The 24,393-nt window shown below is 46.2% G+C and overlaps 2 protein-coding genes across 4 annotated transcripts in view; one reads left to right on the top strand and one right to left on the bottom strand.

The window, feature by feature from the left end:
- Window positions 1-8,846, bottom strand: part of NISCH (nischarin) — a 32,267-nt gene extending 23,421 nt beyond the window's left edge. For all 3 annotated transcript variants that reach the window (XR_012630285.1, XM_074879479.1, XM_074879480.1), the window contains exons 1-3: window positions 8,628-8,846; window positions 2,776-2,859; window positions 1,850-2,032 (exon numbers count right to left, since the gene is read on the bottom strand). Coding sequence is in view for 2 of the 3 variants with exons in the window: in XM_074879479.1 (XP_074735580.1) it covers window positions 1,850-2,032; window positions 2,776-2,859; window positions 8,628-8,714 (354 nt within the window). In the remaining variant the exon portion in view is untranslated. The remainder of the gene's footprint in view (window positions 1-1,849; window positions 2,033-2,775; window positions 2,860-8,627) is intronic.
- Window positions 8,847-14,265: 5,419 nt separating this feature from the next.
- TNNC1 (troponin C1, slow skeletal and cardiac type) lies at window positions 14,266-20,840 on the top strand. The gene is made up of 6 exons (XM_074879478.1): window positions 14,266-14,397; window positions 18,258-18,288; window positions 18,619-18,765; window positions 19,684-19,798; window positions 19,892-20,028; window positions 20,664-20,840. The coding sequence occupies exons 1-6, from the start codon at window positions 14,374-14,376 to the stop codon at window positions 20,693-20,695; spliced, it is 486 nt and encodes a 161-aa protein (XP_074735579.1). The 5' UTR covers window positions 14,266-14,373; the 3' UTR covers window positions 20,696-20,840.
- Window positions 20,841-24,393: the final 3,553 nt, after the last annotated feature.

Genomic DNA, 24,393 nt, shown 5'->3' with positions numbered 1-24,393 from the left:
TAAGAAACCAGATCTTCTACGATGACAAAATAAGAGTGCAACAAAATAATCATCCCCATATCACTGCAGACATCCTATTTAATGTCAAAGTAACAATAACGTTCTACGTTGCTCTCACATGCAACTGCTTCTCTTTCCTAAGCTGTACCTGGCTTCTCCCCGTGACATGTAAAGGCTTTAAAGTGGTTTTAATGTATTTATCGTAGGTATTTCTAACTCCATTTAGTTCTATTAACCCAGGAAATAAAATTAAACTGTTCCTACTGGAAATACTATAAATAAGAATAGACAAAATATTGCAGCATTCCTATATAAACTAATGAGGCAATATCAGGGATTGTAATGGCTCAAGCATGCAGATGGGCTGTCTGGTAACAAAGATATTTTAAAAGATCAAAGTTCTGCAGGAAAGTTATTTTCCAGTAGAATTGCTGTGGTATTTAGCTTTTCTGCTGAATAACTGACTTTTCTTTGGTAAATATTTAAAAGTACTCTAAAGTTCCAAGCAAAAACAATTGAGTTTACATCTCAAGCCAGGCTTCCCTAAAGCAAAGAAATTCAGATTAAGCAACAACTTTGCTCTTAATACACAAGCACAGTATAGAAACAGGGAACCATTCATATCCAAAAAATGTTAGTTCTTTGGAAAAGTAAACAAGGATGAACATTACAGCAAGAGGAAAAAATACAGTCTAACTGAAAAACACGAGAGGGACTAGGAAGAATTTCTGCCTGCATAAAAACCTTTGTTGAAGTTACAGCACTGAAACATGAATGAAACAGACAACATTGAAGAGAGTAGCCAGAGAACAAAATAATTATGCAACTTTCTGGCGATCAGGAAGTTTACTCCATTTGAACAGAATTGTCCCTACATTATCACACACATTTTTAATACATTTAAAATCTCTAATCCATTTTAGATCATGACAAACTAGTGCTTCTCACTCAGATATGCAGGGTAATAGCAACACTATGAAGTAAACCTTCTACTGTTTATCTAAGTCAAACTCCAGAGTCTCACCAGGGTAATTATGTTCACATAACAACTAAAATGGGTTTTTCTTTGTTGCTAAAGCTTAATTAACATGCCTAATGGACCACTTGTGACTCATTTCTGAAGCCTTTATATGAAACCATGAAGTGACACCTCAGCACATCCCACCCCAAAGCAATTACTGCTGCTCCTTTCCATTGAGTTCTGCAGTGCACTCTCCTCTTCATAAAGTTTATTCTCCCTCTCACAACATGATACCATACTGCAAAAAAGGCTAATTAGACAAGAGATGAACGAACAAATTGCAATCTGAACACGAAAGCAAGCCACTGCTTCTTTCTTCAAGCACACTTTACCGTAACATTCTTGTCTGCTGGCTGGAGCTATTTCTCCAGAGGCCACTCCATCAGTGTGCTTCTGATGGAGAAGCACCATTTTTCTTCATTTGGGCTACTGGAAACAGTTTCAGTAAGAACCACAGCTCTAACCATTAACCACTAAGTAGGGGTGTGTGTGGATCAATTATGCAATGTTCCTTCAGAGAGCCAGCACTATTGACTTCAGCCTAACAGCAAATTCAGCTTCAGATTTATTCACAGCTTTCAACTACCCTGCCAGCATTTATTTTCTCCTCTTAGAGTCCCTACCCACACTACTTGCCAGCCCAGTATCTACTGCAATAAAAAGCAGCGTCAAAAATCTTAAAAATATGCGTTGTTTGTTACACTGTGCAAAATGCTGAAAAAGAGCAGTTTCAGCTGTTTTATGAAGATTCCATACTATTCTCTCCAAGTCAGAGAACTAGGAAAAGACACTTAGGTCTCCATTTCATATGCTAAAAATATAACTTACATATAAATGAAAGTGTAGGAAGTGTGACAAAACTTTTGGAGCAGTAACAGGGAACTTGACTAGCAGGGTTTGCAGGTAGACCTCTAATTCCTTTTGTCTTTTCTCCACCAGGCTTTTAGAATTTTTTCCAATAATCTTCTTAGGAGGTAACAGATTTTTATCTATCTTCTTTTCTGAAACAAGCTGAAAGACAGAGACCAGAGTTACTACCCAACCCACATTCTGAACTTGCACAAAAGATGCAATGGAACACATTAAGAGCATGTTGCCCGATCCTGGTAAGATCCAAAAATAACTTCAGTAAATTTAGCTATTGATTTCAAAGTATCAGGTATTTTCAGAAAGAATATTTTATCATAAAATGATGAGAAGTTCAATAATAGTGTTTTCTGAGAGAATCACTCACAGTACCACAGGGCAGAATGTAACTAAGGTGATAAAACAGAACAACTGGTACGTTTCTGAGAAAGCAGCCCAGTCTTGAATATAGTGGACTTTCCCTTATTTTCACGTGCTGTTTTTAATCAACATTAGTTAGTAACTACCCCATGCTACCATCTAAGGACAGTTTTATCATCCTCCCAGAAGAGACTTTGCTCCAATCCAGCTTTTGGTTACCAGATCAGCTGATCATAAACATCTCTTGGCAAAACATTTATTGACTCTAGCCTGAACTCCACTCTTTCTGACACAAGCTTCTGTCCAAGGCTGAAGTTGTCCAGGCCCACCTCCCCCAGTTCAAGAGGGGAGTGTAAGAGGGGCAAGTAATATTGCTCATACAAAAATGATTTAGTTTGCAGTTCAGATGGTATCTGGCAGATATTCTTGCTCTTTGTTGAAGAAAGACTTTATGTCCCATACAACAGAACTACACAGTCTGTACAATGCTTTGTAAGAGACCAAGGCCACAGTTTTAATATCCTTACCTTTTCATGCAGGTCATGGAAATCACTGTAACGATGTTTGACTGTCCACTGATGATTGCCAACACTGACCTGAATAATGTATACCTGAAAGGAAGAAATTAAAGGGAACTGTAAAGCTTTTGTCTTAAAGAGAAGCTGACTGTGAGATGTGCTGGTTAATGTAGCACTATAAGGTGATTCTACATTCTTAAAGTATCATAGCTAACTAAAAGCTAATCCAAACTCTAAGGTGACTTTGCTGATGCAGGATGCCTAATTCACAAGGCTGCTCCACACACAGAAACATGCAGGTGCTTCCTCATGTAAAGCAATAGCTTTTATTTTTGCAACCCAAAGGTTAATAACCAAGATCTCTAAGCTGCTTTTTCTGAAGATTTCTGCTAGCTAAATTGGTATTCATAGCTATCCACAACAAGCCTGAGACAGCAGCATCTCTTCTTCAATCTACCAAGTTCCACAACAGAGGAACTTGGCAACCATCCTGCTGTCACTACACGGTTAAGCAGAAATCTGGAGCTTAACTCTTCAAAATCTAGACAAATCCTTTGGTTGAATATTAACTGTTTTATTCCTTTTAGGGTAAATAACACAAGACAGCTTCCCGAGAGTTACAATTGTGCCCAAAGAACCACCAGAATTATTTAAAGCAACCCAACATTTCTTTACACAAAACTAAGTATTTTTATCAAGCATGTACCAAACAATTCAAGGTGACTTTCCAGATTGAACACTACTGGTTCTGCAGGAAGCTCACACAACCTTTAGATATGCCAGAAGCAAGTCTTCCTAAAGAAACTTTAAAGGTACAAAATAAAACACAAAGTAGAAAACAAACAAGGCTTAGCAAAACTAGTTCTACAGCTATTTGAAAATAACAAATAAACTGTGCTATCCAATCCAACTGTATTCCTTGGGGGGAAAAAAAATTTGTAATCAAATCTTGAAAGCATTTAATACAGTTAAGAACTTGCTTACTACCACAGATCACACAGACCTGACTCATAGCTGCTATGAGAATGATGCACATCTAGTTGCTAAACCCACAGGAGGAAACAAAAAGCATCAACAGTTTCGATTTGTTATGTAAAAGGCCAGTTTTCACTTATTGTTAGTACAGACCAGCACAATACCAAACATTTAAATAGAATACCACTTACATTTTAAAAGATGAACTATATCTCATACCAATTATATTTCTGTAAGCATCTGACACTGACTTGCTGAACAAAAACCAAGTCCTACAGAGAACTGAGTCAAGATGTCTGACTAGTGCATACAGCAAGCCACACATCAGTGTTCGGATGAGTACTGAAAACACAGATGAATGCCTACACAGAATTACAGTCTCAATTAAGGACTGCATCTGCTTTCCCGTCGTGTTGTGAAACAGCAGATCATGATTATTCACTGAGCCAGTGACAAACTAGAACAGGAATAACCTGAGCATTCAAAAGTTCCTCATAACCCTGAGGAAAGTAAGGAAAGACTCAAAGAAACCAGAGGATTAAAGTTAGAACTAAAGTAGTACTACATTTAGAAGCCATAATAAGAAGACTAGTTCTTTTTAAAAGCTGACTGTGCTAAATTATGGGAGATCAAGCAGTATAGCTAAATGCAATGCAGACTGAGTAAACAACGCATAAACCTCAGATTAGACACAGAAAACACAGTAAATTTCACAGCTCCCAACTGACAGCTGGTAAGACAAGGAAGGAATGCCCCTCCCCTCCATATACAATACAGTCAGAGTAAATGTGTAATTAAACATTTCATATGCTTTTGCTGAAATGGAAAGCACTGATCACTTCTAGAAACACAGCACCAAGCCAAATAGATAGTCTGGTCAGGTTAAAGTGAGCGTTTACATGCACCGATACAACTCCTCAAATTAAGTCTTTAAAAAGCCATAGCATTCCCCATGTAGAACGCAGCCAGAGCTGGCAGTACATATTCACCCCTCAAACAGCATCAGTATGCAGAATGACAGCAAGTGATTTCACATGAATCCACAAGCTGCCATTATCTTGAAGAATAAATACAAATGCAATATGCTTCTGTGCTCCAAAGACTTGTTTCAATACATAAATCAATCCTTTTAAAGCAAGATAACCTTAAGTCTCTAAAAAAGTCAGATATCTAAGTTCATCTTCAATTAATTTTGAGTGCACTAATACGATAAGGCTGACAGTTTAAATTAAGATTCTTCAGTGACTGCCTACCTGTCAAGCCAACTGCTAGAAGGCATACATGGAGAGATGATGAAATTCTCACACTGCACTGTCTCCCAGATATAAATATACCATGTGAAATCTCCAGCCATATTTATGCCATAAACTGCATTTCTATTGAGATAAAATGCAAAAGTGTTTACATTCACAGCTTTTCCTCCTCCCCATGTCTCTACCAAACTCTTCTGTGTAATAAATTTTGTATGTCTTTCTATAAATCAGTTGTTTTGGCCAAGTTCTACATTGTAAAGTGTTTAGCATATCTGCAGTGCTGTGTATTTTCATGATTTTCTAACCAGTCACTTCAAACTCTTTGCAGTTAAATATTCACGGTGCCAAACAGCACGCCTTCATCTCCCTAAATATTTAAAGGTGAAATATGTACTAAATTTTTTTTAAGATGTATAATTTTTAAACCAGCTGTTAAATGAACAGCAGTGATTCCAGACTGCCTTTTGTTTACTTCCTGTACACTTTACAAAAACCTGCCCATCTCACTTTACATGGAAAACTTGCATTTCTACAGTAAGCCTCATCCAACTTCACATACTTCAGTACTATCAAGAAAAAGACAAGCACCTCACTTAGATGACAGAGCTGCCCACAGAAAGACTGGGACACAGGTGTGACTGCAGCCAGTATGTCCCAAATTCCACAGCAGTGATGCAACCGCATCTCCTCCTCCCTGCCTGGTCAAGTAGTCAGATAGTTTACACCCATTCAAGGAAGCCACAGGATTTTCCTTAAATATCAAAGCTAGTATTTATATTAAAAACAGCTGCAAAAGACAGGAAAAGCAGGAAGGCAATTTTAGGCCAAACAAATGCATAGCAGGAAACAAATGAAGCACTGGCAGCCTTGAGGCCTTCTAGCAATCAGCCAGTCTTGAGCCAGCGTCTAGCTGGACCAGCACATGCAAAAAAACATCAAGTGCAGTATTTTTTTCTGCTGGATTTATGCACATCCTGCCTTCCACCCTAACTCCTCCAACAAGAATCACATTTTTAAAAGTACCTTCAAAATTACACAGAACTGTGGGCCTCCCTCATATATTTTACAGGATTTAATCTCACAGCTGTCAAATGGATGTCATTAAAATAACTCTCCTTCTATTGATATTATGAGCTCTGAAATACGGAGTACAACGGGAAGCACATACGCCAAAAGAAAAACAACTCCTTCAAAAACAAGGATGTAAACAGGACTGCTGCCACCTTGACTACTACATGTTAATGGATAAAGATGCAGTTTGCTACTGCTGTATTTCCTTTCTCACCTTTACCAGATTTGACGGACTTTTGCACCATCTAATTTCTTCATTTCTGCTCTGGTACAGGTCTTTATCACACCTTTAAGTGCCACTAATCTAATTTTGAACACCAAACACAAATGCTAATTTTTGTAAAACATTTCACCTTCTGAATAATTTTGTAAAATTCCTATTTTCAATTAAAGATCTATTCCTACATTTCTACTGGCTTGGGTCTATCTCATACAAACAGGCTGCAGGCTTGAAGTCCTGCTAACACTTTTAGGAGGTTTACACACAGGTAAGCTTAATACCACAACTCCTTCAAAAATGCAGCAAGAGGATCAAAGTAGGACCAAATACTGGTAAATCTTGCCTTTCAAACACCCTTTTAAAGCTTTCAAGAAAAATGGCATTAAAATAGCACGGTATTTCCAGAACCATAATCATTAAAAAAGAAATCTGGCCTTGAAAATATAAGCTTCCTTGGGCTTAGCTGCAGCAGCTTAAAATGTTATCCCCAACTATAAGCCCATCTGCTGAACACTACCTGCAGCAAAGTTATATGCCTGGACTACAGCTCAATCTAACACATTAATAGTACTACCAAAGGTTGGCTATACCACAATACTAGTTTGCAGGCAGAAGCAGCAAAGTAGCTAATGTTTCACATCCCGTGTCCATAACCTCCAGTGGAATAAGCAATAGATAACATTTTGACATTTTCTCAACTAAATTAACTTGAATTTCTCATTCACTGGTATTACAAAATACTAATGAAAATTCTCAACACCAACGTTAACACTGCTGAGTCTTGGTTCACACCTGAAATGGAAGTTTCCAGTCACCATGACACAAGTCTGACCGTGTCTCTCGGCTGATTGGGGACTGTGAAAACAAACTTGCTCAGGAGACGAACCACATCCTCACACACACAGTGGTAACATCTCCACAGCAGCAGCATCGTTTCCGTGAATACACATCACGTAACTAACATAACAGAAAGAGCTGAAGCAATTTTCAAGAATTTATTTCAAGCTTCTAACCAGCTCCATCACCGAATGCTCATTACATTTTTGTCTGTAAATATGGCTACTCACCACCTGACAGTCTTTCCCATACAATGTTTCAAGGGCTGTCAATTGGAAAGTAGTTAGGCCCTTCATGTACTACAGCTGTGTAAATCCTCTGTCCTACTAAAAACTCAGAAATCACTCTCCTGTTGCTCTGTTTTCTCTAGGCATCTTTTCAGAGGTATCTGAAATATTACTGAAGTATTACTTGTAACTATTACACAACTTTACAAATACTGCCTTTCTAGACTATTGCTCCCCTTTCACTTTTCTCTTTCAGGTTCCTACAGCATTCTACCTGATGTCATTATGTGCATACTACCAAAAAAAAAAATCATTCAAATCACACTAAAATGAAGTAGCAGCAGAAAACATTTTTAGTTATATAACTAAAGGGTGGTGTGCTCGAGATGTTTTCTGTCTGCAATTACGCTGAGGTTTGTTTTATGATGAGCTTCTTCCTGAAAAACAGACCAATTAACTCTTGGTAGAATGCAACCAGTTAAAAAACAAGTTATACATCAAAAATTTAATTCCTTCCCCAAACAAAAACACTACTGACAATCTTTCCTCTTTTTTTGTAGGATAGGAGAAAAACTGTCTATCCCAAATCACCTGATTTCCTCTGAAAATAAGATTAGCTTTTCAAGAGGGATTTTTACAATATTTTCACCTGAAGGAAATATTTCCTACTATATTTCGTCCAGCTTTAAAAGCTGTTTACTCGATAACAATTTTTCATAATCATACGCAGATATACACACACGCATATATTATAGATATACGTGGGCAAGAACATGACATTTGCAAACTCGGCCTCCGCTGAAACACCAGCTCTCCCAAAGGGCCAAAGCTACGAGGAGCTCAGGGGCCGATTTTCACCGGCTGAGACCCGCGACCCCGCTCCCACACGTCTTCGGAGCGGATTTCCCTGAACACGCGTCCCTCCACGGAAGCAGAAGCCGCTCGGAAACTTCTGCCAAATTATTTTCGCTCTGGCTTTAGCGTGGGTACAAAACGGGGCCGAGAACTGCTGCCTGGCTTCCTCAAAGCCGGGATGGACACAGCGGCACTAAGCAGGAGCCAGTGCGGCACCAAGCCCGGCCTCAGCCCACTCCCCCCGGTACCCCGCAGGCTGCCTGAGGCGGCGGCGAGGCGGGCCCGCTTCCCCACACCTCACCCCCCTCACCGCCACCATCAGCCTCTGCCCCGCACGTCCCTCACGGCCTCCCTGCTCGCCTCCACAGGACCGGCTCCGCCACCCCCCCCGCCCCGGGCCGCAGCCCCCCTCCGGCCCCGCACCGTGTACGTCTCCACCAGCTCAGAACCCAGGACTCGGGCCTCCCGCGGGGGCTCCTCGCCGTCCTCGCCCCCCGCCGCCGCTTCCATGACGCCGCGAGAAGCGTAGGGGACCGGCTGCCGCCGCGCTCACGCTGTCACCGCTCCCATCCGGCTGCCGCCGCCACCGCCCGCACCGGCCTCCAGCCCAGCCCTCTCTCCCGCCGCCGCCATCTTGCCTTAACCCCCCCTCCCAGGGTGCGGCTCGCCCCGCCCGCCGCCTCCTTATTGGCAGCCGCCGGCGGCGGCAGGGGCGGGGCTTGGCGCTGTGGGCGGGGCTTACCGCGGGAAGGCGGGACTACGGCTCGTCGGGGCGGGGTTTAGTGTGTCGGGGCGCTCATGCGTGTTGGCTCTCCCAGGGGCCGCGCAGCGGGGCGCGGAGCTGCGCTGGTGTACGAGGCCGCGCAGTGCAGCGCTCTGCCCTGCAGGGCTGCGCCGCGCAAGGTAGTGTCTGTGCCACGCTGTGCCGTACAAGGGAGCGCTGCGCGACACGGCGCTGTACAGCGCTGGGCTGCGCGGTGCACTGCAGTGCAGGCACGGCGGGGAGGGCCAGGCCTGCCCCAGTCGGCTGGAGGCAGCTGCAGACGGGTGTGCACAGCGCACACGGCCTGGACCTGGCGGCGCAGGTCGATGGTAGCACAGGGCGTTTGAGATTGAACTGCAAGAGGGCAAAGCCAGTCCTGTCTGCAGAGGGCTGATCTTCCTAGTAGCGGTGTGCTGAGGTGCTCAGGAGCACCTGCGTCTGGAAGCAGTGCTGGCAGTGGTCCAAAGCAGCACCTCCCTCAGCCGCAGACAGCTCTTGATGGCCAGCTGTGGCTACCATGTGCTGCTGAAGGCTTGGACACTGTCGTGTTGGGCCGAGGCACCACTGGAGCAGTTCTGTGACCAACGTGCCTGGTGCTGTTATCCCAAAAGAAGGGTTCTTTCACCCGGTGTGCAAGCCAATACACACAGGGTCAAGGTACTTCTTTCATTCCACGTCTGCGTAGAGTGGTATTTTTGCTGACTTCATGCTTTTCAGGCCTTCTGGGGCAGGATGTTCCCCTCTTCCCAATCTTTTAGCTCCTCTTCAAGTGTGTAGTCATTAGAAAGGCATGCACTGTTTATACAAAATATCAGGCTTACACAATAGAGCCAGTGGTTAGTGGTCCTCCTCAGAAGATCAGTGCAGTACCTTCAATCCTAAATGAAAGTGTCACTATAGCCTAGGCATTGACTCAAACATATGGTTTTACTCAGTCTATAGCGTCACCTCAAAAACAGAGCTGAGGAGCTGGGCTGATGGATCAGACCTGCATGGACTTGGTCCAGGGCCTCACGGATAAGCCCAGAGGGAACTCAGGGTGTTGTTTCGTTGTCCCAAAACTGGGTTCTCTCACTCGGTGTGCAATAAACCAAGCAACACACTGAGTAGAGATATTTGTTTATTATTAGTCTGCAGAGTAGGGTGCCAGGCATCTAACACAGCAGCATGCCAAACAGTTACAAAACAGGGTTTATATACTTTCTCAGAGTTAGTAAGAGTCCCAAGGACTGGTTGATTAGAAAATGTGGCATATTCAAAAATAAGGTATAGAATTACAGTGCATGTATTACTTCATTATCATATTGTTTACATATTAAACACGTGAGATTTTCACATTTAAATGAGGGTTAGTTTGTGCAAGGTCCTGGTTTTGGCTCAAATATCTAATTTTTAAGACTCTTCCTTGTTTTAATTGCCTTTGCATAGCTGAGTGTAATAGTATTCTGCCATATATTTGTCTCTCAAGGCTAAGTGTGACAGCATCCTGCAATATATCCTTATGTTCCTAATTAGATGTTCCTCTCAGTTATAATGTTTCACTTGACCTAATGCCCTTCCATACTAATTCTCAGAGGCTTCACATGACAGTTTGGGGTGACTTCACTGACGTTATGGACTTTGCTTACCTCAATTCACTGTCCCACTGAGCACGGGGAAGTGTTTCAAATCTGTGCTCACAAAAGGGATCTTGCCAGGAATCTGTAACAGAGGTGGAGAATCTTAAAGGATGGGAAGTAAATCGTCCTCAGCCTTTTCCCAGTGAACACAAGTTGCCCCAAGGGGAAGTCACAGGAGGTTTGGGTAAAAAAGCACCTTCCAGCAAAATGAAGGTGACGTCTCTCTGTCCTTCCTTATGTTACCTGAGGGAGGGCTCAATCAGCTCCAGTGCAGTGTCATTAATAGTAGCAGAAATGCCAAATGCCCTGGGTGCACATGTGGCTTTCAAAGTCATCTGGACAGAAAGTGTTTCCTCAGCAGAAGGGAGCTGCGGTGCAGAGGGAGTAACACTACAAGGGGGAAATGCTGGCGTCTGGCAGATGCAACCAGGACCAGGCAACAGATAAGCAAACACCTCTGCAAATGGAGCTGGATAAACCTATTTTGATTTTATTTTCACTGCCTTGGTCAGAACTTAGCCAAAGGATGATGTGTGTAAGGAGAAAACATGTATAGTAAAGGCAGCCTGAGAGGGATTTTTCTAACGCTGTCCCAGCATCAGCAGGAGCTGCTGCTGAGCTCAGCGTCTTGATGAGATAATAAGTGGTTTCCGAGAGCAACTTTAATTAAGCTTCCTCTGAATGTCCCATCTCCTTAATTAAATAACAAGTTGTAGCACTCGCATGGCTGTCAGTTTTGATAGGTACCCTTCTCCTCTTCCTAAAGCAGTTTCTGCCTTCAAGTGCCGAGGTGGGTCATGGTGTGACAACCCCGGTCCTGGCTCCCAGAGAAGATGTATCAACAGGACCAATGCAGCTGGGGAAGGGGGCAAACAGGCTTGATCAGCTAAAACCCTCCGAGGAGGATTTTGGTAGAAATAAATAAAAGAGCTTTGATGTGAGTGGGTCTGGCCCCACTCAGGTCTGGGTGCCCCATGCAGAGAAGGGGGATGCTGGAGTGTTTTGCTGTGGTTTGGAGCCACAACAGACTTCCCAAGGAGCACTGCAAACACCCCTGACCTCAAATAAAGTTGCAGCTTAGCTGGGCTTCTGCTTATTTCCTTATATTTGACGTGAAGGATGCCTCTGCTTGTTTTGCAGTGGGTTGCAGCTGCCTGGAAAGGAAAACCTGAACTGAGATTTTTGGAGAAAAAAGTGCAGTAAACCCTTCTGCTTGTCTTGGTACCTTGGATTGACTGACAAGTGCGTTCGCATGTTGGGATGCAGCTGAAGCCCAAGCTAATGTGCTGTGCCTAACCTCAGTGACAGCTGGTGTGCCACCAAGCTGGCCATGCGCCTGGATTAAGGGTGCTTGTGTTGGCAGCCCTCCTCAGGCTATAGCTAGCCGTGCTCGGTCTCTGCTGTGGCTCTCGTGCAGGAAGGCAAGAGAAGCAGCAGGAGCGGATGGTTTTCCCTGGGACACCCCCATGCCTGCTGCAACAGCTTCCCCCCTGCACTTTGCATGGCAGAGGCGCTTGGTTTCTCTACGAAACCCCAATTCCCACTTCTTTTGTAAGCGAACTGCTCCGGAGAGCCAGGGGATGCTGGAAGCTTTGGCTCCAAGCACCAAGCAGAGAGTTAGGGGTTGACATGACACCCCTCGCCTGCACCTCCCTCCCCAGGAGGAACATCACCGCTCACTGTGCAATGGATTTCATACCTCCCCTCTAGGCATACCTGTGTTTTGTAAGTCTCAGTTTGCAGAAGCATGGCTTTCCCATGTCAGTGTGCATGGTGGCAGTGGCCCAGATTTCCCCTCCCTAAGCAGACAGAGACCCTGCTTCCACATCCCAACCTGGACTTCATCCCAGCTGCGCCAAGAGTGTGGCCACAACCCTTTGAAGGCAATGTTAGAGCTTCTGCTCCCGCCATGTATCAGCCCTAGATATATTCTGATGCATCCCAGGGGCTGTTTTCAGAGGGATGACTCAGAGCCGTTGCCTTCTGGGACAGAGGGATGGGGTCAGGTGTGATTCCTCACCCTCTGCAATGTGCCTGGCAGTGCCCGGGACCAGCACCTGCCGCCCGCCGGCTCCACAGGCAGTCCCGAGGCAGGAAAGTAGCTTGGGGCTGGGGTTCTCCTCAGGGCAGCACTTCACTGGGGGTTCTCCATGGGGGTGCCCAGGAGGGCTTGGGTGATAGTTTGGTGGTGGGAGACAGCAGATCTCCCATCCCAGCCTGTGACTTCACCTGAGAACAGGCTCCAATGCCCTTTAACAAAATAACTACTAGCCTTTGCAGCATTTTCTGTCTTTTCTGTGTTCAAGGCAACCAAAATATTAATGTGCCAATTCTGAAGACTAACATACTTCAAAAATTAATTCCTTAAATGCAACTATTTTCCTTTTTATTACATCTGCCATCCCCATGCTGAGAAGAGGAAGAGCCCGACTGAAGCCTGGGTAAATCAAGGCCAGCAGGCACCCACAGGACCGCAGTTCATAGCAGGCTCTGCAGCAAGTTAATCTTTCAGGACTGCAAAATCTGGGAGGATGTGGTGTGGGGACACAGCTCTGCGCTCGCTTTGTACTGACACCACCCCAGGTCTGTGGCTAATGCCACTTTGGCTAGGCATTACAAAGGGACAACAGCTTTTTTCCTGCAGCATGATTTCTATTAAAGGGAGAAGGGATTTTTAGAAGAGATGAAACCTAACAGTTGCATCCATAGTATTTTCAGTTTTGCTAACTAATGTGGATATGATCTAGCTGGAGACAAGACTTCGTCACCCTGAGCCCCTGGAGCCATCTGTAGCTCCTTTGGACACAAGAGGGAGTCCCGAATCACCAAAATGAGAGGTTTTGCTTTGATTGCTGTGGATTAAAATGCTTTTCCCTGCACTGAGAAAACGCTGGTCATCACTTGGAGGCCTTTGGTGTGTTTTGCTTTCCACCATGGTGGGGTAAACCCATGGTAAATCCAGGACCGTGGATTTTCCCTGCTTGCAGAGGGGCAGGTCAGCTTGCTGGTTAGGTGAAGTGAGTCCTGGTTTCCTAAAGGATCAGGAATTATCCCTGAAGTCAAGCACAGTTGATAGCCACCCCCCCACCCCCCATTTTGCAACCCCAGCTAAATGCAGGAAACGGAGGCAAAGCTCCATCTGCCTCCACACTTCTCACCACGGCATCGGGACTGCACAGTGCCCCGTCCTCAGTGCCCGCCTGCACACAGCATTGGCTCCTCCAAGCGCATCAGCCCCAGCCGCATGTCCCCCATGAGTTTGGGGACAGACTGACACCCCCTGTCCCCACTGCCCCCAGGGGACATTTGCTGCTGGACAGGGATATTTTGGGAGACATGCCTTTCCCATATTACCCGATTTAATTAGGCACAGTATAATCTTTCTAACGCAGCTTCCAGCAGGGGAACACATGGGAGGTGGAGGTGACATGGTGTCATGCGTCCAGTCAGGACAGCCAAATACCACAATATATCAGCAGGGTCCTACCGAAACCCAGCTGAAAGGGCTCGCTCATTCCCACATCGAAGTCACGAGGAAACCTCCAGCTGCCCCGAAGTGGGGCTGGGGCTGGTGCCGGACATGCCAGCCCTGGGCTCAGCAGTGTCCCCATCCCAAGGCATGCAGGCGAGGCATTCCTGTGGGGAAGGGGATGGGCGTGCAGGGCTGCTGGTGGGCTGGTCACATCCCCCGGGGCGGGCAGCCCCCTATATCAGCCGGGCTCACGGGGGCAGCACCGGTGGAGTGTGACCCTGACGTCCCCCGGCCCCTCACCCACTCTCTCCAGCCATGGATGACATTTATAAGGCAGCGGTAAGTGCCTCCCTTTGGGGCTGTGGTTTTGGGAGGTGGGGGTTTAAAGGGTTTTGGGGGATTTTATAGTAGATATCCCAAAGCTGTGACAGTGTTAATTCAATGGAGCAATGCAAATAAGAAATAATTATAGGGTGGCAACTTTTAATCAACATTATCATCCAGGACACAGACCTTTCCCACTGATGGCTGTGAAGGTTTCACACTCCTCTTGTAAGTGTGAAACTCTCAGCTGTGCTGCTAAATTATTTACAACTACTGTCCTGGTTCCCTGCTGCAAGGCAGGGAAATGGCCCATAGGTGATGTTATAAATCTCAACAAAATCTTGAAAGTATAAGATGCGGCTGCTGGTTTTAGCTCAGACAAAGCAGAGCAGTGTTTCCCACAAAATGAACATTATTTGTATGGGTTAGACCTCACCCTCTTCTTTATGGTGCTTTAAAATTCTGCTATTGCTACGTTTCCCCCTTACTTAGCTGAATATTTTTCTGGGAGATTTAAAAAAACCTTCAGCTTTTGTAAGTTATTTCCAAACATCCTCCTCTGCTTTGCCGCTCCTGATATCTGCTATGCAGAAATCCAGAATGTGAGCTATGCTCTTGGGGAACGCAGAGCATCCTAATGGCTATTTTAACTTACACAGCTGCATGCTGCACTCACTGTGTAAACCCAAACTATTTGGTCTGTAATAAGAACACTGCATTATTTTGTAATGTAGACAGACAGTGATATGAGAGTTGAATAAGGATGAAAATAGACTCTGGACTGTGTGGATTGCTACTGTGTCCCTTCCATAACTGGAGTTAAAAATAAAAGCTTTCTGGTGATTTTTAATTTTTTTTTTAAATATATAGTTGATCAGGTTTGATTTTAACCAAGGGCACAAAAAATACACCATACAAGTCCTATTTTAATTCTGAGGTTTTTAGAGGGAAGACAGATGGTGCTTGATACATAATTGAAGAAAATACCAAAATGCTCACACCTCTCCTGTCCTTTGGTCAGCCCTGAACCTTGTGAAGTGGAACCCCCCTAGTGATCCCAATAGTGTGAAAAGGCTTAGGAAAGGCTGTACAATAAAATGCCAAGTCCCCCAACCAACACCTCCAAAAGGGAGAAAAATGTGACCTGTAAAGTCAAGGAAAATCCAGACCTCTTTTAATTAAGCTAAAAAGCTTAATTAAAAAATTAAATATGTTTTCTGTGACTCAAGGCACAGGTCCTCTCCGTATTGTTAAGGAACCCCATGCCTGTAATTAGGGAGAAGGGCTGAAATGCTTTGCAAGCCAGCGATGCCCACAGCCAAAAGGGTCTGCCTGTCAGCTGGGACAGCATGCTCACAGCACGGGCAGAGAGCCCCAAAAAGAAAGGGTTCCCTACCTGCGTGCTCCAGCCCCTCTCCAAATCCCTGCCTCAGAAATGGGCAAAAATCCACAGGTGAAGGTCATCCCTACCTGAAGCCTGCGGGCTTCAGCAGAGTTGGACCACGGAGGAATTTAGCTGAGAAAAAGAAACTGCAGCGACAGAGAACAACCCCGAAATTCCTACCTCAGAAACTTACCCCAAACATAGAGCCCTTGCCCAGGGAAATGGGCCATGCAAAAGACCCAATGGGTTCCCATAAGGATTTTGCCACTGGTTTGAAGGTGGGGGCATGCTGGTAAATGTGGGGCTCAAGTCCTGGGCATTAACTGCCAGCACCTTTACAGAGGCAAAAGAAGTCTAAGCCAGGCGCAGCTGAGACAAACAGCTTTTTCATGGATCTATTCCCCAAGATTTTAACTGTAAGAAAACATTTACCTGGAAAAAAAAATCAAGACCTTCACCTTCCCCTGTCTGACTTTGAATGGAAACACAGGATGAAAAGGAGAGCTGATAAAAGCAAAATACAGCAGACCTGGCATTACCACAGCTGCTGCAGTGCTGTGAGCTTAGTGCTTGTCTTCCCACACCGCAGCCAGAGAAACCTGTCCCTGCAATGATGTGGAGGGAAAAGAGGAATAAAGCTGCACACAGCACCCGTGGCCAGAGGGCACTATAAACAGCTCAAGAGACATCTCTGTAATAAAAGTGTCACTCTATGGTTACAATGCATTTAATTTACATACAGCATAGCTCCACATCTATCATTTTAGTAGTCAAGGAAACTTCAAAAGTGAACATTTTTTTTATTTGCTGCATGCTGATGACATATATTAATATTATATTTATGCCAAATTCCCTACATGCAGCCAGACAACCCAATGGATTTTCATCTTGCCCACTCATGCCTAGATAAGGGTGTGCAACACAAAGCTATTTTGGGAACATTTTTAGGCTCTGTTAAGCAGCGCTAAGAACAGTGCCAGGGACAAGTGTCCAGATAAAGGGATGCAAGGATAAATACCAAAGCCTGGGAACAATTGGGGAAGCTCATCTTTATCTCTAGCACCTCTCTCACCCGGGCTTATAAATAGTGAATGCACTAAGAGGGTCATGTTACCCGAGTGGCAGGACGCTGGCTGTGGACATTGGCCAAGGGCACGTTGCAGCTGCCCTTGCTGTGCCCAAACAATAGCCACGAAGGGCCTGCAGCTGCCTGCCTGCCGTCAGTGGCACCAGGGCCACGGTGCACTTGGGTGTCCTCCTGCAATGGCAATCCTGCCGCCGTCCTTAGCGCTTTCTGACTTGTTCCTGTTGCGTGGGGAGTGGGATAAGGCGCTCTGCCTGCTTCCCACCGGCTCTGTCCCACTAAGAAACAGCAGTTTCCTCACCTCTCACTGCAGGCAGGAAGAATTTCCAGCTGGCTTTTGCAAAACCATTGCTCTTTGGGACAAAAGCATCAGCCTTCCCTCAAAGACAGGGTGGCACAACTCTGGGTTGCGAGGTTCTGCCCCAACTAGCATGGATGGGTGTTGGGGACTGCTTCCCTGGGCATGGTAGGAAGGAGACATTAGTGGGGTCAGGCCCCCTCTGCACAGGCCAGAGGCAGTCCTGGCAGGGGGTCATATCTGGCTGACTCCAGGGAGGCTGTGGACCAGCATGGGATGGAAAAGTCAACGTTTTCATGGATGCTACCAAAGGGGCAGTTGGACACAGTGGTGGGGTCAGCAATTTTAGATAAGCAGTACCTGCAGGCAGGAATAAAGCCAAAGAGAGAAATGCACTTAAAAAGGTATGACACAGAGCTGATGGATTCCTCTTTGTTCTCCTCATTGATTATTTTCATTAACTCATGCTAACTAATAAGCTCCCACTGATCGTCTGTGGGGAACAAATTAGGGTAGGGTTTGGGAACAATCTGCCACGCCATTTCAGCTAATGTCTAATGGCTCCATGGACCATTTCTTCAGGGAGCTACCCAAAACAGGCTAAAGGGCATAGCAGCTCCCTTCAGAGGCAGAAACCTTTGTAATAAACCCTGACTCAGATGGAAGTAGACCAGCTATCAACGCTTTGGATAGTGCAGGGAGTTTCCTGAATGTAGGGCTGAAAAACAACTTCACACCCCACTGTGAAGCCTGCCAGCAACAAGAAATTAAACCCAAATGGTTGACAGAGACAAATGCTTTTTCCTGTGGGTCTCCCCTGCTTGTGCAAAGGCTATTTCTGCTGCGTATCAGATGCTGCTGCTCTAGAGAAATGATGCTCACCTCAAAGGAGTTGGGAATAGTTTTTTTTTTTTAAGGGGAAGCGTCTCTTAGACTACAAAAAGTTGTGGTGTCAAAACCCCACTGGTTGTACATCCTGTAGTCCATGAGGGTGGCTGCTGTGAGGCTTGGTTGACCTTTGCAAAGGCTGTTGAACAAATAACATGTCCTCTTAACAATCAGTGATGCTGACAAGGAAAAATGACTTGGTCTCTGTGTTTTCCTTACAGGTCGAGCAGCTGACAGAGGAGCAAAAAAATGGTAGGTGCATCTTTAACCTGACACCGCAGCCTAAAGACAAGGTCCCCAGCCAGCAGCCTAGCTTGCCTCAGCAATTACACCCCAGAAAATGATTTGGCCAGATTGGCCAAAGCAGGGCATGACCCAGGGGTTTTGATCCACCAGCATTTCAAGCAAAGCAGTTTCTCTGTGTTTGCCCAGGTGTCCCCACTACGCCATGCCCAGGCAGTGCTGGGGTGCATGGGCAGGGGAGGCTGTGCCTGGGATGAGCTTCCTGCCCTGGGGCCACCTGCCTGCAGGGTCGAGGTGCGGGGAAAGACCCCCCACATCTCCTCTCCACTCTCTCCCCAGAGTTCAAGGCTGCCTTTGACATCTTCGTGCTGGGGGCAGAGGACGGTTGCATCAGCACCAAGGAGCTGGGGAAGGTGATGAGGATGCTGGGGCAGAATCCCACCCCTGAGGAGCTGCAGGAGATGATAGACGAGGTGGATGAGGATGGTGAGACACTTGGGTTTCTTCCACTCTTCCAAGTATTATTCTCACATCTGCAGGCATAGGGGGCATGGTGCGGGTTGGGAGCACTCAGCATCTGTGCAGTGCTGGCAGGATCCATGCTGGGGACAGTTGCATCCTGTGCAGAGCATCCTGCAATGCTGTGATTCTGAAGGACACTAAATACCCACCAAACCAGCGTGGTTCCTTTAGGAAATTTCCAGACAAAGAGAAACTATAAAAAAATATTATTCCTATAATGATCAGACTGCTTGAATTGGTCTTGGCGGGTACTCTGAATTTGCACAGATACATTTAAGAAACAAAATATAGGCTGAATGTAGCAACTGCCATTTCAGAAATGCCACAATTAAAGGATTTTATCATCGGGCAAGTCTTTCACTGCTCAAGTATACACACACATACACACATAAATAACTGTCAATATTGATTAAATCAGTGCACTGGTGATCACACATAATGAAATCCACTGTGTGCAAGTTGGGCAGAAATACTATACTAAATAACTGGAAAATAAAAAAAGCAGTTAAAAATCAGGCAAAAAAGGAAAAAAGCTGTGTCAGTAGTGTACTGCTGGCACAAAAACACAGTGCATGAATACCTGCCTTCTGGATGAGATGGACAGGTATTTCCATAGCAGGAATTTCCATTCATCGGTGCTTCCAGTAGGACTTTTGGTTCATTTTGCCTTGGCAAAAAGACTGCAAAAGGCAAAAATTCAGTGATGACATCAGGGTGCAAGGGCCTCAGTCACTTACTCCAGTGTCCTGAAAGCTGCCTCTTGCTGCAGAGCTGCTCTCCTGAGTTTTGGACCTTGGTTACTAAAGGGAAGTGTGATCTCTCACTTGGCATTGCCCATCCACCCACCATAGCACCAGCTGATAGCATTTATTCTGCCTGCAGGCAGCGGCACTGTAGATTTTGATGAGTTCCTTGTTATGATGGTCCGGTGTATGAAAGATGACAGCAAAGGAAAAACTGAAGAGGAACTCTCAGATCTCTTCAGGATGTTTGATAAGTAAGAGCTGCGACCGCAGCATGGCAGGGTGGTGGGAGCGGAGCAACCGCCCTGGCTCCCCCTCCCCAATGTGTTGGTCTGTTCCTCGCACAGAAATGCTGATGGCTACATCGACCTTGAGGAACTGAAGATCATGCTGCAGGCAACGGGAGAGACCATCACTGAGGATGACATAGAAGAACTGATGAGAGATGGTGATAAAAACAATGATGGCAGGATTGACTATGACGGTAGGACTCTTTCTTGCATGCAGTTTGGTTGTGAGCCCTTGAGCATACCCCAGGCAGCTCCCATGGTCTTGGTTACCTTCTTGGACGGGCATGAGCTCATACAGGCAGTGCTGGGCAATACGCCTGACCACAGCCAGTGTTTGCCCAGGCATGGGGGGTTTCTTACGCTTGTGAAATTGTAGCAAGGGCCTGGGACTGCTTTAACTGTCCCATGATGTGAAAGCCAGCCTGCACTGAAGCAATGCTGCTTTTCACCAGAGACCTGCCTATCCCTTCCTGCCCCCTAAACACAAGCACCGTCTCCGAAGGGCTGTATCTTTGAATGCGGTGCTGCTGAAATGACCCCCAGACCATTTCTGAGCTGAGCCAGTTGCTATGTCCCTCCCCAGACACTCACCTCTGGCATTTTGGTGGCAGCCAAGGGTGATGTTGGGCTCCAGTGACATTTCCAGTGGGAGTCATGAGTCCTTGCCACGGTCAGAAGAGTGGTAACCATCCCCCCTCAGCCTCTCATGCACTGGGGGGATGGAAAAGCAGACAGGGCTGGGGAAAGCTGCCAAAAGTGCATTTGGCATCTGTGAGGGCACTTGGGTCCCACCTCACACCCCTTGTCTCCAATGTCTTCCTCTTGGCAGAGTTCCTGGAGTTTATGAAGGGAGTTGAATAAATCTGAGGCCAGATCGACAGCCTGAATCTCCTAAACCCCTCCAAGCTCTGCATCTCATCTCCTTGGCTAAGTCCCCTGGCTACCGGTATGAAGACTCAGTGCTGAGAAGGGTGGCCACTGGGAAAATAAAATGCGTTAATACCGAGTGCCTCAGATGGTTCTTCCTTGGAGGTTTAGTAAGACCTTCACCCTGGTCACATACCCAGTGACTAATGGGGCCACTCCTTGGGGATGTGTCAAGAGCCCACAAGCTGTGTCTGGCAAGGTGACTTCACAGCTGGAGCTTTAAACCTCCGAGGAGGTATTTTGCTGCCAGCTCAGCAAAGCCTGGCCAGTGGGGCCATGGGCGCTCGCTGTGAAGCTGCCATGTTGCATGTCCTCACCCCTGCCATGGTGAGCAGGCTCAGGAGCCAGCAGTGGTGCCTGCTGGTTTAACTGGAGCATTGGCAGCATTTTAGCAATGAAATGTGGATTAACAACCACTTACGCCACCACTGAAATCCATGAGAGGGACAGTCCCTCTCCTTCCCACTCTTGTGCCGGCTGTCCTGAAAGGACACCCCTTCTTCCTCCCTGCCATCCTGATGGCCATCCTGTAGCACATGCAGAAAGAAGACCTCAATTTTCTTTGGAAATGTGAATAAAAGCTATTCCTAAGTTGGACTGGGTGCCTCCTTCCCATCTCACCCAGGCTAGCAGGAAGCAGGTGGCAGCACCAGCCCCACAGCACCTCATGGTCCTCCAGCAGCCCTGGATGGGAGCCTCGCTGCAATAACAGAAACACCTAATTTTTCCTCAGAAATCATGTCTATTTGGGCCACAGGAGCCCTGAGCAAGGCATAACCCTGCTTTGGGACTCAGCTCCCAGGTGCAGGAGGAGAGCAAGGCTGAGGAAGACAAGCTGTGCTGTCCCCAAGGGCCCTGGGCACCATCTTTTCTTGTCCCAAGGAAGTGCGGCATTCCTGCGGCATTAGCAGCTCTCCCGGCACATAGCTGCCTCCTCCCATTGAATTACAGCCCCAGCACAGCTCACGCATTGCAGTCGTGTTGCTAAAATCAAACATTTACCCAAGCAAAATAAACATTGGCAGGGCAAGGCATGAGACTGTGTCGGTTGCAAGCCCTGGCAATGCTGCCCTCAACCCTGGGCGAGCATGCTGCCATGCCAGTGCCCCCGTGCCTGCTGCACCCTCCTTTTGCCTTTCTTCCCAGAATCAGTTTTGGTTCCCCGCCCCCCCCCCCCCGTGGAAATAACACCCTGAGCAGTTGTATTTGATATGACATGCTCTCATTTGTAGCAATAATGAAATATTGTAATTCAGACCAAACAGGCTTGAGGTAAAAGCAGGCATGAGAGATTGTTTGGAAGGATATGGCTGTGTCTTTCCTCTGGATGATGAGCACCAAATGTTTTGCCCAACCAGGGCGTGTAACATCAGAGAAACTGAGGAAATGAACCCCTGTCAGCTACAGCAGCTGATTTTCCTTAAAACTCAAGATATTTTGCGAACAATCCTAATGCAAACATCTGGGTGAACTGCTCAGAGGGGTCTCCCCAAGGGTCCCAAGCCCCCAGTGCCATAGCTCCCACTGATTCAGTAGAACTTGCAGGTGTACCTGAAGCCAACAGACACAGAAATGTGTTGGGTCAAACAACCCTGTGACAGGAAATGTTCTTGAGTGTTACCATCTTCTGCTTCCAGTGAATCCATAGCCTAGAGATCAAAAATAATAATTTTCCACCTCCCCAGTGTAGCAGCAGAAGTCATTTCCCACTGAGAGCTGCTTCTGAGGACACAGCTGAAACATTATACCCCAGGCCTGGGAACCTCCACAGAGTTGAAAACACCTGGGCTTTGGCCATGAGCCAAGGTGACACCAGGTCTCCCCATTCAGTCCACAGGCAACCCACCACCACACATTCACATCACATCTCAGCAGGCATCACCAACAGCCCCATCATCTTCCTCTGTCCCAACATCCAAGAAGGACATCTCCAAGATACTCTCCACTGCTTACCAATAGCCTTTGGCTCACTGAAGGGTAAACAAGAGAAGAAATAAGGTTAATTCCCTACCTTCAGTCAATTTGGTGGCTTGGAGGAGGCTTGGATTCTGCTGTGACCCCAGGGAAATGGATGACTCCAGAGCCACCTGGCCACATGCCTTGGCTCTCCCCCCTTGGTTCAATGGCACAGGCAGCAGCGAGCCACAACCTTGCTGGCTGCCCACACTTTTCCAAGAGTAAAACAGGAAAGGTGGTGGCTGGAGAGAAAGGACAAAGGTTTTGTAGCAGCTGAAACCTGTCCCTAGAAGAGCAGACACACTGGTGCTATTTGGGCTTTTTTAGTCCATAGACCAGAGGTGCCAGCAGGTCAGCACGCTCTCTGCATGAAGTCAGAAAAACTGCTGCGAGACCCATTTGACTTAACACACTGACTGTCTTCCAAGATAAGACAATAAACACTGTGGGGTGTGGGTGCTGTGGGTGGATTTCAGTGTTGGCTAAAACACGGGAACAACTGCATTAGGAATGCAACGTGACATGACAGGGCAGCAAGTGGGTTAGATGGCTGAAAAAACAGTAACCAGTACAGGATCAGCCTGGTTGAAGGCTCCACAGAGGGGATGTGCCAAAGATGAATGAAAACCACCTAAAGGAGTCCACGTATCTACACAACTCCAAACAAATTTGCAGTTTTCCCTGCACATGAACTTCTGGTACCCAAAGCCTTTAAGAAACATCTCCACATGCACTTTTCTTAGGGGAAAAAAAAAAGTCATTGAAATAATCATTTTTTAAAAATCAGGGAAAAAGCCATTTCCCGCTCTCTAAAACAGTCCCTTCATCTCTGTCATCTCAACCCCCAAGCTGAGACAGGAGCTGTGCTGGTAAGTGACAGCAGCCAGTGCAACCAGACACAGCCACAGTTCTCAGGCCATCTGATCTATTTGCTTTCGCTGGTAGTAGATTTAATTCCTACCCTGCTTTGCAGCTTCCCAGTGTATTTGAGGCCTCTCTTCAGTCCCCAGTAAAACCTTGCTATGAGAGGAAGATCTGAGGACATTTTGTATGCATCCCCCTAATAAAACCTCTGCATCTCACCTACAGTCATACATCTGCCACCAGAGCAGCGGCAATAGGTGAGCTAAGGTGCATCAAACATCTCACTGTGCCAAAGCCCCTGTTGTGTAGAAACACCTGCAACAGCCTTGAAACTTGGGTTCTGTTCACTGCTTTTTGCTTGAACACACTACTGAAAGGTGGTAAAGGGGGACAGAGCAACACATACCAGCCCTACTTTTCATTTTCACCGTGAACATCAAGATCCTCAGTGAATACTCTGCCCATCAGAGCATTTTGCAGTGTGCTGATTTCTCCTCGCCGGCTCAGCTCCATGGCTCACCTTTGCCAAATTGATTCAGTATCTGGTTACACACCCTTTGCTCCGTTTTTTTTTCTTCTTAGTCAAAGGGAAGAAAGGAGCCAAACTGGAACTTGATACCAAGTCCTCTTAATTGCAAAGGGGAGATCATCTGTAGCAAGTATGACGTACAGCAGCAGCAAGCATGAAATGTATAACTTCATGTACAGCAGTAACTGAGCAGAGAAACGCCCTCAAGCTCATTGGCCTCCTGCAGGATACCAAGGACTTAATCATAAGAGCTTTGAAGTTTTTACATGTCAAAAGTGACAGA

Source organism: Strix uralensis, chromosome 10 (genome assembly GCF_047716275.1).
Source record: "Strix uralensis isolate ZFMK-TIS-50842 chromosome 10, bStrUra1, whole genome shotgun sequence".
In the NCBI taxonomy this organism is placed as follows: Eukaryota; Metazoa; Chordata; class Aves; order Strigiformes; family Strigidae; genus Strix; species Strix uralensis.
Note: the sequence above shows the minus strand (reverse complement) of the source record. Positions and strands in the feature narration are given on the sequence as shown.

Bases quoted from the DNA above. Each gene is read 5' to 3' on its own strand.
- TNNC1 (XM_074879478.1), top strand. From the start codon at position 14,374: ATGGATGACATTTATAAGGCAGCG. The intron at 18,766-19,683 runs GTGAGACACTTG...TTCTGCCTGCAG, and splicing joins AGACGAGGTGGATGAGGATG to GCAGCGGCACTGTAGATTTT. The intron at 19,799-19,891 runs GTAAGAGCTGCG...TTCCTCGCACAG, and splicing joins CTCTTCAGGATGTTTGATAA to AAATGCTGATGGCTACATCG.